The sequence below is a fragment of the Balearica regulorum genome, chromosome 9 (genome assembly GCF_011004875.1).
Source record: "Balearica regulorum gibbericeps isolate bBalReg1 chromosome 9, bBalReg1.pri, whole genome shotgun sequence".
NCBI classification, from domain to species: domain Eukaryota; kingdom Metazoa; phylum Chordata; class Aves; order Gruiformes; family Gruidae; genus Balearica; species Balearica regulorum.
This window is the reverse complement of record NC_046192.1, coordinates 27,886,710-27,901,526: the sequence shown is the minus strand read 5'-3', so window position 1 is coordinate 27,901,526 and position 14,817 is coordinate 27,886,710. Positions and strand designations below refer to the sequence as shown.

General features: G+C 47.3%; 2 protein-coding genes across 4 annotated transcripts in view; one reads left to right on the top strand and one right to left on the bottom strand.

Moving 5' to 3' along the window:
- Nucleotides 1-573: 573 nt before the first annotated feature.
- SLC33A1 (solute carrier family 33 member 1) lies at nucleotides 574-12,812 on the bottom strand. 3 transcript variants are annotated; one of them, XM_075761706.1, is made up of 7 exons: nucleotides 11,913-12,800; nucleotides 7,116-7,306; nucleotides 5,977-6,161; nucleotides 4,920-5,037; nucleotides 3,857-4,072; nucleotides 2,013-2,210; nucleotides 574-705 (listed from the first exon to the last, which is right to left on the bottom strand). In XM_075761706.1, the coding sequence occupies exons 1-6, from the start codon at nucleotides 12,664-12,666 to the stop codon at nucleotides 2,043-2,045; spliced, it is 1,632 nt and encodes a 543-aa protein (XP_075617821.1). In that variant the 5' UTR covers nucleotides 12,667-12,800; the 3' UTR covers nucleotides 574-705; nucleotides 2,013-2,042. The 3 variants fall into 3 exon arrangements, 2 of the variants coding, with proteins under 2 accessions (XP_075617821.1, XP_010307440.2); XR_012836824.1 differs by lacking the exon at nucleotides 574-705 and having other exon boundaries at nucleotides 816-2,210; nucleotides 4,431-5,037; nucleotides 11,913-12,811; XM_010309138.2 differs by lacking the exon at nucleotides 574-705 and having other exon boundaries at nucleotides 816-2,210; nucleotides 11,913-12,812.
- Nucleotides 12,813-14,073: 1,261 nt separating this feature from the next.
- GMPS (guanine monophosphate synthase) overlaps nucleotides 14,074-14,817 on the top strand; it is a 30,573-nt gene continuing 29,829 nt past the window's right edge. The window contains exon 1 of the mRNA XM_075761722.1: nucleotides 14,074-14,254. Within this exon, the coding sequence (XP_075617837.1) occupies nucleotides 14,228-14,254 (27 nt within the window). The 5' untranslated portion in view covers nucleotides 14,074-14,227. The remainder of the gene's footprint in view (nucleotides 14,255-14,817) is intronic.

Sequence of the window (14,817 nt, the reverse complement as noted above, 5' to 3'; positions counted from 1 at the left end):
GTTTAATTTTGATGTTGTCAAGATCACGTATCATCAATAAGCAATCCTCAGCCCAGCTTTATTAATAAGTGTCACTGGCACCTTCAGAAATAGTGAAACAAAATCGCAAAGTAAAAGCCAACTCTAACACACTCATGAATGTAATTTCCCATATTCTGCACTTGAGAAGTTTTTCCTCAAATTCAGAAAGTTTAAAAAAAAAACCCAAACCCTCTCGGTATGGACACGCTGCACCAAAAGTCAGTGGCACATTGTTCCAGTAACGACACAGAACTGAAGTGCCTCATCCATAGTTAACCCGGCGGAGATGATCTGGCTAGGACTAAAAGACACATTCACCTTCAACCACAAACCTCCGATATATTCTTGTATTCTTTTTGTGCTACACAGAGGTGAAATCGAAAGACTTTCAGTTTGGGGAGTAAAAGCAATGTGATTTTATTCAGCTTGGCTGATTTTGCTGTACTCGAAGCAGATTGTGAGAACGTGCTGTTGCTGGGCCGGGGGAGAGCTACAGCCCAGGGTCTGGCTCCGCACCGCCGGCCATCAGGGCTGTCGCTCGGAGAGGAGCGGGGAAGAGAGAGGAAGCGCTTGGTCACACCGTCCTCTTCTGGACACCGCCGTTCTCCCTGTGTCATGTAGGCACTGTACACACCCGCATGTCCCCTCCAGTCACTCAACAGTTGGTACCCGTTTACTTTTTTCCTGAAACGTACAGAACAAGAGATCCAGGCCCCCCTCCGGAGCTTGGAACACCAAGCTCAGGATGCAATACTTCAATATGGACAAGGCAAGAAACACAGAAAAGAAAATCATGTACCTTTCAAAGGTATTTTTAATAATGATGTACTATATACATCCAATAACGTCCAGGTGCCCTCTCTCGAGGCGTACAGTATGCTTGCTGTACATCACTAAGGCACTCAGGAGGGAAGTCATTTCTGATAAATGCCACGGGAACGTTTCCACTACACAGCATCAGTAATAAATTTCTGTAGCAGCTCTACCACAGGATTTAGCTCGTTTGATTTACACGACAGCAAGTCGTACACCAACTCACTGGGAATTTGGCAAGTTTGTCATCACCAAATCGCTTTCAAAGGCACTGATCATCTTTTCTTACCCCTTGCCAGGAACAGTCACAGTTTTTCAACCAATTTTGAAATTGAATGTTCAAATTTCGGTGACAGAGGAACCAACACTATCAGTTCATTCCCTCAAAATAACAGCTGCTTCCCGAAGGCCTGCATGGCCCCTCCTTTTGAAGCCTGCCTTCCGCGTGCTAGCTGCTGCACTACCCAGTTTACATCTTCGGGACTCAAGGCTTAGACTATTGTGCGTTACTCGAGTCCTACCTTACAAGAAAGTACCTTAAATGTAAATCAAAATGCTTTGAAACAGCGGAAATAAATTAAACAAATGTAATTTGTTTATAAAAATATTTTCTTATAAATCTTTAAAGCTTATAAAAGCCAGAAAATACATTTAAAAGAATCTCTGAAACATTTCATCCTTTGAGGCGTGGTTACAGTTCAGAAAGTGAGAAGCAAACAAAGCCCACAGCCATTTTACATTTGCCTTCCCACAAGGAATTCCACAGTACAACACGCTCAACCTACAAGTCAAAATGCCTTTGATATCCGTCCCCGGGGCAGCTCCCCGTCTCAGATCACTTCTGTTTGGACATAAAGAGTTGGAACTTGGTGACAATGCTGCTGTTAGACATGGCACCATTAGCTGTTCCATAGTTGCTGTATGGAAGCTCAGACGTTGGTTACACCAGCAGCCATGACTCTGAAGCTAGAGCTTGGGGTCTGTATGTAGTATGTAGGTGCCATTTCTTAACAATTACTTTCTGAACTTACATTGTCATATTGGGAGGGCAAGTGGTATCACATACAAACATACCATTGTCTCAGCCACCCATTTTTTTCAGTGATGTGGCATTTAAAAATACCTATATTTGTGTTTATTAATTATGGGATATGTCTTTGTAATAAAACTAAAACGACCTTGCTAGTCCATCCAATATTTAAACTGCATCAATTGGTCCTCTTGCACTTCCACGAAGACTGTCCTTCGTCCTGCAGCTTTTTAAATTTTGGCCCAAGCAGGAACCACCAGCCAAATCCCAGAATGACACAGATGACAGATTCCACATAGTAACCGTCCAAGGTAGTAACACAGGAACCACCAGCTTTCGTGCAGAGCTGAAACAGAGAAGCAGCGATTGACGCAGTAAGTATTCTCTGGGAGATACAGATAGACAGACTTTTAGAAAGATGGCATTAGATATCTGCTGGTTTTTTACTTGCTCTTGGTTATAAATAAATATATTTGTTCACTCTTCCTTGTTTCTTATGGAGTTAGTAAGAGAGGCTTTCGAACTTACCATCAGTAGGAAAAGTAAAACAAATGTTACAAAACATTTGGGAAATGGGGAATATTGGCCCAAGGGGCTAACTCGAGAAAACAGAAACTGTCCAGCTGTCTCACGCTGCCCTGGAGGTGCAACCACTGTTCTTAACCCCCACAAAGAAAGTTTTGGGGTTTTTTTCCTAGCCATCCAAACTACTTCTTTAGAAACTCTACCCTTGCATCTCACCACACCAAGTGGACAGTACTAACTGCTGTGCACTTCTGGAAAAAACATGCCCAGGATGTTTTTAAGTGCAGAACTGGAAGACAAAACCTCCAGCATTTAAAGGGTGTCTGGCACATCATCATTTCTGCTGTTGTCCAGTTTCAATACTGCTATAATCCCAAGATAAATCAATCCTCTGAGCTGAGGTTCTGCCAGCATTTTCGCTACTCTGAGACATGTCAAGATCAGATTAGGAATAAGAAGGGAGTGGTGGAACATTACCAACTGCGAGGGTGTGACAAAAGGTGAGAGGAGTGAGGTGAAGGAGGAAGGGCCCAAGTTCAATTGAGGCCCAGGGAACCACAGAAAAAGCACATGCTGCAGAAGCAGGTTCCCCTCTGCAACTAGTAAAAACTACAACTCCAGTTCAAACACGTTTTGTTTGATGCCTAGAACACCTTGCTTTTTAGAGAACCTCTACATTCCAAAGAGTCCTGGCATTTGAGAGTGAAATAAATCTCAGTCGTGAGTAAGGAAAAAGCAAAAAACCCAACAAAACACCCCCAAACATTTCTACCCTTCCAAAAAGACGCGTTAAAATGTCTCATGTGGTCGTCAGGAGGTGAATTTGAAACCTTGCTTTCAGGCAGTTCTGCATCCTGTTGTTTGATCTGCGTACAGCAGCACAGCACGGTCTTTGTTCTCTTCCACAGGGCTCCCCAGAACTGGGAAGGCAGCCAGTCACGCCGCTCAATTTCACGTGGAAAGTGAAGATCAAAGACAGAGAACAAAGTAACACCACGGGAGGAGGAATCGAGGTATCCAGATAGGAAGCCTCCAGAAAGACAAAAGGAACAAAAACCTACCACAGAACTTAAAGGGCTTAGGCGCTCTGTTCTTGGCAGGCTGGCTGTCCCCCAACTACACAACTCTGAACTTAGCAAGGTTTACTCTCAAAAATGTACCTACAGCCTCCCTACACCGCAGGGAATGTGGCACCAATCTAGTGCTTCTACCGCCAGCTTCTCATCCCAGCCCAGAAAAAAACGGACGACTCTGCAACTGCAAATCTTTGGTAAAGATGTTTGTTATTGGGAGTGTACAGATAAAAACGGACCTAATTTTATCAGATGGGAAAATTAGCTCAATTAATGGGAATTTTTAAGCATATGCTATGCACTATGAAGTTTTTCAAAGGTGAAAAATCTACCAGGAGAAGGCATTTCATCAAGAAATAACTGAACAGGGGCCTTCACAGCCTCCAAAACTTACTTCTGCAGCAACTGTAGTTCCACAGGTCTGTTCCTGGGCCCCTGCACACTCCTTCACCGTGAGTGGGTCCACAAGCCAGAGTGCAACGGTGGAAGGCCAGTTCCCTCCCAGATTTGACACAGTATTTAGGAGCGTCATGTAGGTTCCTCCGATCAGCGGATCGCTGACTTTGGCGTTGAAAGCCATTATTGCAACATACATGCTATACAGCGTGATCTATGGAAGAGGTAAGAAAACCCACAGGACAGTAAGGGCTCCCTAGTTACAGACAATGACAACTAAAAACCATAACAGAAAAACTATTCTAAGAGATTACTTGAAGTTAGCCACACTGACTGAAAAATAATCCCAACAGGTTAAAATTGCACAAGAGAAATGCTTCTGCACTCTGTCCCTCTACTAATGCCAAGAAGCAGCAGTCCTGCCACTTGTCTCAAGTCATGCTGAAACGGACCCAGCCTCACATGCATTGGAATCACTCGGGTTATCAAACTGAAGTATGATAAGGGCAGCTAAAATAGCATATAAAAATAACACTTTCACATTTAAAATCAACTCTCAAGGCACTGCATACATTTTGGTTCTGATCCAAAGCCCAGTTTGTATCAGCCGTTTGTTTTCCAGGCCTTTAGATCAGATCCATTAGATGTTCCCCCAAAAAAATCAATAAAGTACTTTTTCTAGGACCAGGATCACGTAATTTTCGGATCTGCACAATAAGCACAGTCATCAATCATCCCCTATGAAACTCAGAGTGCTGGAATTTCTCCAACTCCACCATGCTTTTGAGCTTCTGGTTTGAGGGGGGAAATCTGCGAAACAAAAGCAGATCTGATCAACTAAAAGTCACTTCACAGAAGATTCCAATGGAGCGCATGGAAGAAGGAGAAATGATATCAGGAAGAGTATCAAAGCTAAATATAGCCACACAGCACAACAGGTCAGCCCTAAGGAATTCCAGTGTAAGGCAGGACAAAAGCAGGTAACAGCATTTATACTCCTCTTGTTGATTGATACGAAATAGTCTCCTGTCCCTCCCCTTACCACATACAGTCCATGTTACCTGATGTAAAGCATAACTTAACAATACTACAACATAGTAGTAGACAGGAAATCCTCCTTCATCTTTTACTTTAGGAGTCCACCATACCAAAAAAGCAAATTCCAGACCAAGCAGTAATCTGGAGGAGTAAGAAAGACAATTTGTAATTCAAGTAATTCTCCCCATGTGTTTCCTTGATACAAAGTGACTATCGAACATTTATACACACAGAATACATTAAAATAGTTTATAGCTAAATAGTTAAAACTATTTCTATCTCAAACATAATTAGATGTTAAATATTTGACAAGCACTGAAATTGTAAACATTTTATACCTAAACAACTCTGTCTTCTATATAATTCACTACCAGATCTCCTATACCAGCTTTCTCCCCCGCCCTTTCAGACAGAAATTTCTTTTTGCAGAAAGCAATGCACAAGGTATCTAACCTGACTCAGCTGGAACAAGACCTACTCTTCTCTTTTGGCGAAAACATACATAGTTTCATAAGAACACCTTAAAGTAATGGCTCCCTGTTACAGACATGTTGCATGATTTACTGAGTAACAGCAGTAGGCAATTTGCTGGATTCGTTGGTTTTAGAATTCCCTAAGCAAACTCCTATATAAAACACTTAACATAAAACCTAAATGTTTCCTTGTCTGTATCAGCCTCTCTTCTTCTGTTACCTCAGCCAAGCACACATCCAGCAGATGCACCAAATGACTCGTAATGCCTTCTGCCACTCTCAGATTCTAAGCACACGTAATTTTACAGGTACAGTCCCTGATCTAGTCAGAACAGTTCATGAATAAGGAACTGGTGGCACTGGATAAGAGCAGGAGGGTGCTGCTGTAATGCTGTTGCAAATACATCTTGAAAACACCTCATGTTCTGCTTTCTTACATGAGTTACTACGTGAATCAAGACACAAGACACAGAGAGTTCAACTTATTATCAGAATTCTGACATACTTCCTTGTATCTGGAAGTGTAAGAGTTACACAAGAAATCCTATACTTGATCTGAATATGCAAGTTGCTATGTTTCTGTCAAACAAGATTTGTTTGGTTTTACCTAAAAGGCATGGCTTTGTAAAACGTGTTCAGTGGCTGGGGGCCTGCTGTGTATTTGCTGATAATCAGAGGCAGTATTATCTGTAAAGGAACCATTGGAACCGCTAGCAGAGCTAAGTGCTCCTTTGGGACTCCCTCTTCCACCAGTTTGAGTCCTGTTACAGCATCTGCTGCTGAAAATCCAACCTGCAATATAAGGTAGATAAAATAAACTGAGGAAAGCAGTGATAGTTTGGCTAGAAATTCAGTTTACTCAGTATTAAGTAAATTGAGAAATGTGATAGAGTACAGTTCACTTCTGTGTTTCATTGCGACTTACCAGTACCTGAAGGGGCCTACAGGGAAGCTGGAGAGGGACTGTTTATCAGGGAGTGCAGTGACAGCACAAGGGGTAAGGAGTTTAAGCTGAAGGAGGGTCGATTTAGATTAGATGTTAGAAGGAAATTCTTTACTGTTAAGAGTGGTGAGGTACCGGCACTGGTTGCCGAGGCCCCATCCCTGGAAGTGTTTAAGACCAGGTTGGATGGGGCTTTGGACAACGTGGTCTAGTGGAGGGTGTCCCTGCCCGCAGCAGGAGGGTTAGAACTAGATGATCTTTAAGGTCCCTTCCAACCCAAACCATTCTGTGATTTGATTCCAAATTCCTTCTGAAACGTGTTCTACACTCACATACCCTTCTTGTCATCAGTGCCAAAACTATCTCAAGAACATTAAATACAGCAATGATATTCATGCCTGTGTCTTAATTGCTGTTGGCATCCACGATGGCCAACAAGAAGCCGTGAAAAGCTAGTTTGTACAGAGTTGCAGATTCTGGGAGTAGTATTTACGTTAAAAGAAACATCTTCTGTGCTTTTAACTGCAGACTACACAACTAACCTAACTGTTTAAAAATGTTTAAAAACAAATTGCTTTAATACTAGATTGCAGTCAGACTGCTCTTTAATGCTTGTGTAAACACAAAAGCTCAAACAAATGTTTTCTGTTGTACAACCCTGCTTAGCACGATATGTTTCAAGTTTCATGTGAAAATTCAGAACCTCTAGCAAAATGAAGAAATAAGTTACATCACAGAGACTCAGCAACCTTTCAGACACTCATATCATCAACATCTAACAACTGATATATGTATTTACTTACTTTTGCTGTGAGAATCAAGAGACAGAAAGTAAGAACTGCAGGCATCTTGATTATTGAGAATAGCAGCCTGTATGTATCAGTGATGCCTTTTGTTTCTTCTTTTGTTGGTGTTAGTTCCTCGTTTTCCTTTTTCAAAAGGGCAACCAGTGTAGTGGTAATTAAAAAGACAGCTCCCCAGAAAAACAGGAAATCTGGAGGGGGGAAAAAAAAAGAAAATTAAAACAATCTTTCTAGCAGCCACCATCAACACTTCATTAACAATTCAGTGAGTATCTAAAATGCAGTTATTTTGCAACAATATAAACTTCATAATCAAAAATTGAATAAAACCATTACTCATTGACCCTACTAAAACGGGCAACAAAAGCAAACCACAAGCACATAGCTACACAAGTAACTGACCCAGCTCTGCCCTGCCCCTCACTCTGTCACCACATGTTTGCTTGAGATCCCAGACAAAAAAGCAGCAGCAAATCAGGTCACTTCCCTGGTGCCCTGTGCATTATTACCACAACGAGCACGTTGGAGGAGAAACAGAAATAAAAATGAAAATGTTGAAGGATTACACATACAATCACCAAAAGCTGATCAAGGAGGAAAAACCACATTTAATGGTTTGTTGTGGTTTAACCCGGCAGCAGCTGAAACAACCACACAGCCGTTCCCTCACCCTCCTACCTGCAGTGGGACAGGGGAGAGAATTGAAGAGAAAAAGGTAAAACTTGTGGGTTGAAATAAAGATAGTTTAATAGGACAGAAAAGGAAGACAATGATAATAATGATGATAAAAGAATATACAAAACAAGTGATGCACAGCACAACTGCTCACCACCTGAAGCTGATGCTCAGCTAGTTCCCAAGCTGCCCCACCTCCCGGCCAACCCCCAGTTCTATACGGAGCATGATGCCATATGGTATGGAATATCCCTTTGGGCAGCTGGGGTCAGCTGTCCTGGCTGTGTCCCCGCCCACCTTCTTGGGCACCCCCAGCCTTCTCCTTGGCAGGGCAGAGCGAGAAGCCAAAGACTCCTTGACTGCTTGGCAACGACTAAGCCATCTCTGTGTTATCAACATTATTCTCACCCTAAATCCAAACACAGCACCGTACCAGCTGCTAGGAAGAAAAATAACTCTACCCCAGCCAAAGCCAGGACAGAGTTACAAGATGGGGAAAAAACTTCAGAGGAAGAAGTCATTCACAACTGTCCAGTTGATGTACTGTGTTGTCATGTAACTACTCCGTGCCTCAATTCTATAGTCCCTGTACAATACCTATCTACCATCAGAAGGAAACCAAGATTTATACTTATGAGTGTAAAGAAAGTTCTTACACAGTTGCCAGGTAAAGAGTCACTCAAATACGTCTGGTTTAAGTGGCTATTGTACTTGCTAACTTTTCAGTGCTCTATTTTAAGCAGATACAATATTTGCTGTGCTGTGGATTTGAAGGCAGCAACAGTAAAACACACCAATATTTTATGGCAAGTACTTTTTGAGTTAGTGAATGGAATAACCTAAGATAATCCTATCCTCTACCTTTATGAAAGAGGCAAGAAAGAACTCAGTAACATGCAGAGCGTAAGATAGAAGTAGCCTTTTATCTTCCTGATCACAAGCAACTCCAGAAGCCTCACAGTGACTTGAAAGTAAGCAGTGAGGGCTGGTGAAAGGGCAAAGACAGTGTAAAGGTTTAGTCAATTATTAGCTGCTTCTTATGCACAGGAAGAGAACAAGCACAACAAGCATGGAAGAAAACACTGAAAAACTACTTCAGGTATATCCTACATTGCCAGTGTAAAAGGAAAAAAGGCATTTCAAACCATTTTCTGCTGCTTCCACATCAGTGACTTTTCCCTTTTCTAAAGCAAAGGAGAGAAGATCTCATAACCAATGCTGTCAGATTGCTGTCTCCTCCCATAAAAAAGGTATCCTTAACACATACTTTTAAGTAAAAGATGAGTTTTCAGAGAGCCATGCTAATCACAGCTACTGTCTACAAAAGACACGCAGCAGTGGTACTCTAATAATAGCACCAGCATTGTCATCGCAGTGAGAGATCGACAGTGCGAGGATGGGAATAGAAGTAGCTTTATGCATCGTCACATGAGTACCCTCGATCAGGTCAGCCCTGCCAGCCACGGTATAGCAACGCAATGGCTGGATTAGCAACAAAACAAAACCCCCGAAAGAAAAAAAAAAAGCCATATATAATAGTCCAGATTAAAAAAATAGTTTTTGTGGTTGTAGACGGTTTACACAAAAATAAGGTAGACTTCCTTTCACATACAGTAAAGTCCACTAACAGACTACAAGCAAAGGAACTTTAAAATTATAGTTTACACAAGGAATTTCAAGCACAAAGTTTTTGGTGCCACCACTGCTGCCTGCCCCCATCCCTGCTTTGTCTCTGCCTCTACACTGTCACTAACAAAACAAACCGTTGTTCTGCGGCCAAGCAAACTTCTGAACTAATCAAGGATGGAGCAGGCTGGCAAATAACCATCAAAGAGGTGTGCATGGGGATGCGGGTGTTTCATCACAACAGCTGTAAGTAGTTCTACACTACACATCTCCCAGGAAAAAGGGTGCTCCACAGTCACCAGCCCAGGGAAGTTTGGGCTGCCATGAAGGGGCACCGCCTTCCTACACTCGCGCTTTACCTCTCTTCCTTCATGCTGGACCAGGCTTTCATGTGACTGCATGGCAAACCGGACAGGAATCAACAAACCCAGCCAGTAAGCTTCCCCCCTCCCTTCTTTTTAAAAAAAAAAAGTCAATTGAACAACTAAGTGCTAAACTCATATACATGCTAGCTCAAACAGTAAGTCCAATGAAATGTATTTCTCATTTTCTTCTCTACAACTTTAGTCTGAAACAACATAACACAGCTTTTGTTTTGATGAATGGTTTTGCAGTTGTTTGTATTATCTCCCGAAGTTAATGAGAATGACTAAAGCTGTCACTTCTCAACAACTTGAAGCTGACTTGGGATCATGAAGTGTTGACTTGTTCTTTCCCTAGCGTTGGCACTCAGCCCATGACAAAAGCGTTCAGAGATCCGAACTGGCAGAAAACTATTCACCTTTTTCAAACTGTGAAGTTTGCTGCTGCTTTAACTGCCTGAACCAGCTCATCCCGAACCCCGTTACAGTGACCAGAGCGCCACTCTCCTCCTTTCAGTGAGCTGGTTTACAGCACCGCTGCTCTACAGCTGCTTCAGGAGAAACGCGGACACAGCAAATTGTAGCATACAGTCACCTGAACAAGGGAGCAGAAATTTCTTGCAGCCAGTTTTACCACCCAGAAAAACATATCCTGAAACTACAGTGTCAGAGTTATTTGCTTTCCTTACTCCACCCAGGTTAATACTTCGGGACAAGTTAAGCAGGTCGTGTTGGTGTTTTTTGTTGTTTTGGGATATTTTTTTTTTTCAAAGACAGCACTCTTGTAATAGTGACAAATGCATTTATACAAACAGTACTGAGAAAAAAAAAACCCAAACCAACAAAAAACCTGGAGAGCGGAGGTAAGTATAGACAAACCAAGCTCTCTTAACTACAATAGTGATTTGCAAGTTGCATCAGCAGTAAAGGCGTCAGGCTGCTACTGCAGCAAGAGGGAAGAGACACACCAGCGCTGACAAACTACACAGTAAAGGAAAACAAAGGAAAGCAACCAACCGGCAGGGTTACTTTGAGGACTACTCTATGCTTGTTGACACATAGATCAGCCATAGGGCTATGGACAGGAAGGAAAGAGGAAGACTAGTTAGCAATTGTGACAGCTGCATCGGCAAAATAAGTGCAGCAGTATTGGAAACCAATATCCGGATTTACCAATAAGGTAGGTACAGGACAGAATGCAAGAACTAGCCTTTAAATAACAGTTCAACTAGGTTTTGGCATACCTTTTCTCTTACATGATACAGGCAGAGCAATTGATGTAAGAGAGGGAAAAGAAACTCAAACCATGAGAATTTACTCTTCATTGCTAGCCATGGTCACTTTGAGACCGCAACCAGAAGCGGTGCCGGGTTTTCCTGTCCTCCCATAAGCTGAGCTGGCTAAACTCAACCTTGCAACCAAAACTTGTGCATTTGAAGCATCTTCTAGGTAACATGCCTATGATCAATCACCACAAATAACCTTTCTGAAAAAAACAAACCAAAACAACCCCCCAAAAAAACCAAACAGAAGGCATTGCTACACTAACAGCTAGTTACAGTTGCATTACCAGGCTCCATTTAATTCATTAAAGAGAAAACAAAATTCTCCTTAATTTACTAACACAAGGCCTTCCTTCAGGAATTGGCTACGTGGTCAACTCTGAACACTTATCATTTCTAATTCTGTGAACAATACCATCTTGGAAGAGTCAATTTTGTTTTTTTTAATTTCCCCTTTCCTTCCTCCCAGAAGGAGATGTACTTAAAAGGCCTCCTTCAAAAGAGGCAAAGCTTTTGGTTTGTTTGGATTTTTTTTTAAACAATAGTCTATACCATGGTCATTAGTGAAAAAAAAAATTCTCTCCAAAGTGCTTGGGTCAGCCAAGACAGTGACAAGGCAGGTTTCCCATGCTCTTAAGCCCAGAGAAAAGTGGAAGTTCAGTGCTCGTAGCAGTGGACTCCACCAGCCTCCCAGCAGGCTGTGCCTTCTCCTGGGCAGGGGACAAACGAAACCCGCTCGGTTCACAGTGCCAAACCACTGCTCGCTCTGGACAAAGCTTTGGTCCAGGCTCAGGGAAGAAGCATCCCCATCCCAGCAGTGGCCACAGAGGCCAGCGGTACCCACGCAGTACCTGAGAGGGTAACAATCCCCCGGGGCTGGGGCTGGAACCGCAGGTACTTGTTGCAGAAGGAGGCCGACTCGAGGGCCAGGAAGAGAACGTTGCCCAGGAAGTAACCGGCCGTCTGGCCCACAGAGTTGCAGGTGGAGGCGTAGCCCACGTTCTCCCTGGACAACATGGTAAGGGCCCAGCCGTCCACGGCAATGTCCTGCGTCGCCGCCAGGAACTCGAAGAGGAAGAAAGTCACGGTGAGGGCCACCACGTCGGGGCCCCGGCCCTCCCTGTCGCCCAGCAGCACGTCCACCTGGGTGGACATGTAGATCATGAAAAGCCCCAGGATGTACTGCGTGGGCACCAGCCAGGACTTGCGGCGGCCGAAGCCCCGCAGGTAGACGGCGTCCACCAAGGGGGCCCAGAGCAGCTTGAGGCTGAAGGGCCAGAAGACGAAGCTGAAGAAAGCCTGGTCGGTGTAGCTGGCGCTCTTGCTCTGCAGGATGAGGGGGACGCTGCCCGCCAGCCCCAGCGGGATGCCCTGCAGCACGTACAGCACCAACAGCAGCAGGATGCTGCCCAGCTCCGCCCGGCACCCCCGCGTCCCCCGCGAACCCGGCTCCGGCAGCAGCAGCGCCTCGGCCTCACCGCCCGGCAGCCCGTCCCCGCAGAGCGCCAGGGCGGGCGGCGCCTCGCTTCTCACGTCCAGGCAGTGGTGGTGGCTCCCGGCCCGGCGCTGCCGGCCGCCCTCCTTGGCCGCGATGGCGGGCGACATGTCTCCGCCGGCGGCGGCGGCCCGAGAGCCGTGCTGCGGCCCGAGGCGGGAGCGGACGCCGCCGCCCACCGCTGAGGAGACACCGCGCACCGGCCCGGCCGCCGCCAACCACCTCCGCTCCGCCCCGCCCCTTCCGGGCGCGCGGGCGCTCGCGGCAGACGTGGCTGCGCCTCATTGGTGCGCCGCAGAGCTACGTCAGGCGGCCGCCCCGCCCCGTTCGGCTCTGACTGACCGGGCCCGGCCCGGCCCCGGGCGGGTCAGCGCGGCGGCGAGCGGGGCCCGGGCCTGGCAGCCCGCCGGGGGCCGCGGCTTTGGGGCTCGCCGGTGAGCAGGCGGCACGCTAGCGGTGGGACAGCGCATAGACGCCGAAGCGGCCACCTGCCGGGGTGGAGGGGGCGGGGGGAGCAGCCGGGCTGCCCTGAGCCGGCCCCGCGGGGTGGAACAGCCGTCGGTGGTGGCGGTTTTGATACCGGGGCCCCGAGCAGCGCACGGCCCCGGCCCAGGCCCTGCGGCGGGCGCGATCCCCCCCCCCCCCCCCGGCTGGCACACGGCTGCGGGGAACGGACGGGAAATAGCGGGTCAGTAGTAACGGGTAGTTCCGCTCTTTGCTCCTCTGTACTAGAAATAAAAATCAGTAAGACCCAAGGTAAGCGAATGTTACTTTTTTCCGCCCTATTTTACCCGTATTTTATGGTTATACGATAATCAGACCATCAGAAACACATTTTGTGCATCTCACTTTAATGCTTGAAGTATTCTTCCTTTTTTTTTTTTAATTCTCGAAAGACCCATCACAGCCGTAATACAATTAAAACACTCAGAACAAAGATTGCCCACACGCATTGTCCTTAGGACACAATTGCTCAGGATCTGACAGTGGAACCAGATACTAGTTTGTAATTTCGTTTGTAACTTGAGTTCTTGTGCTCACACCTTTCCTCATTTCCCTCTGTTTGAGAAGACTAAAGTTCAGAGAAGGGTGTCAAAAATATTTTGGGAATGTTACAGGGGGAGTCTCGTTGGTGTAGTTACCTTCCTCAGTGTCTTTTAAGGAAATTCCACCTGAGCAGAAAGAGAAAACGCGCTTTATACCGTACAGCGTTGACGCACAGAAAAAACTGTGAAGTTTCGGCTGCTGCCTTCATTTGTGCCCTCAGAACAGGGGGAAAGGAGCCCCAGCAGCCCGCCGGCTGTCCGCTGGCAGGGACAGCACACCGCTTTGGAGCTGTGCGTGGGGCCCGGGGGAGGCCGGGCCGCGCTGCCCCCGCCCGGCCGTTCGCCCAGCCGGTGCACGCACAAGTGCGCAGAGTCCCTAAACCCAGGTTTCTGACCCCAAGGCGCCCGGTCGGGCCCGGCCCCGCGCTCCGCCCCTTCCGCCGGAGCGGGGCCGGGCCGGGCCGGGCCGGCTCCTCCTCCCCGCGGCGGAGCGCAGCCGGGCGGCATTAGCTCATCTCGGCGCGGCGGCGGCTCCTCGCGGCCCTTTCTTCCCCCTCCCCGCCTCGGGGCCGTCCGCCCGCCGCTTCCCGCCGCTCAGAGGCGCTGCCGCGCCCCGGCAGCCCCCATGGCCCTCTGCAACGGAGACGCCAAGGTCAGTGCCGCCGCGCTCCCCTCGCCGCGGCCCGGGCCGGAGCGCTGCCTGCCCGCCTGCCCGGGCCTGACGGGCGCTTTGTGCCGCCGCTGCCGGGCCCGGCCTGGTTCCGCCTGGGCCGGCGGGCACATGGCGCGGCGGGGCCTGGCCTTCCCCTGCGGCCGCCTCCCGGGGGCTGCGGGCGGGCCTGCGGCGCTGAGCAGGCCGGGGTCCGCGGCGGCGACCCGGGGAGTGGGGCCGTGGGCGTGGGGGGTGCCTGCCTGCCTGCCCGCCTGCTGCCTGCGCGGGCAGCTGCCCGCCTCTGCTGCTCCCCCCGCCCCGCGCCGCTCTGCCCGCTCTGTCACAACCGCGGTTACTCTGGGAAAACTAATTAATTTCACAATCTGGGGTTCCATAGGATTTTTTTTTTTTTTCTTTAAATATTGACTCTTAGCGTGGCCGAGCCCGCCTGGGCCGGGTCGTTCGGTGCCTTGCACGGCCTGCGCCGCCTCCGGGGTGAAACCGAAGGGGGCCCGGGGCATGGCCGGCAGCGAGCCACGCTGGTCGGGCGTCACATCCCCGTG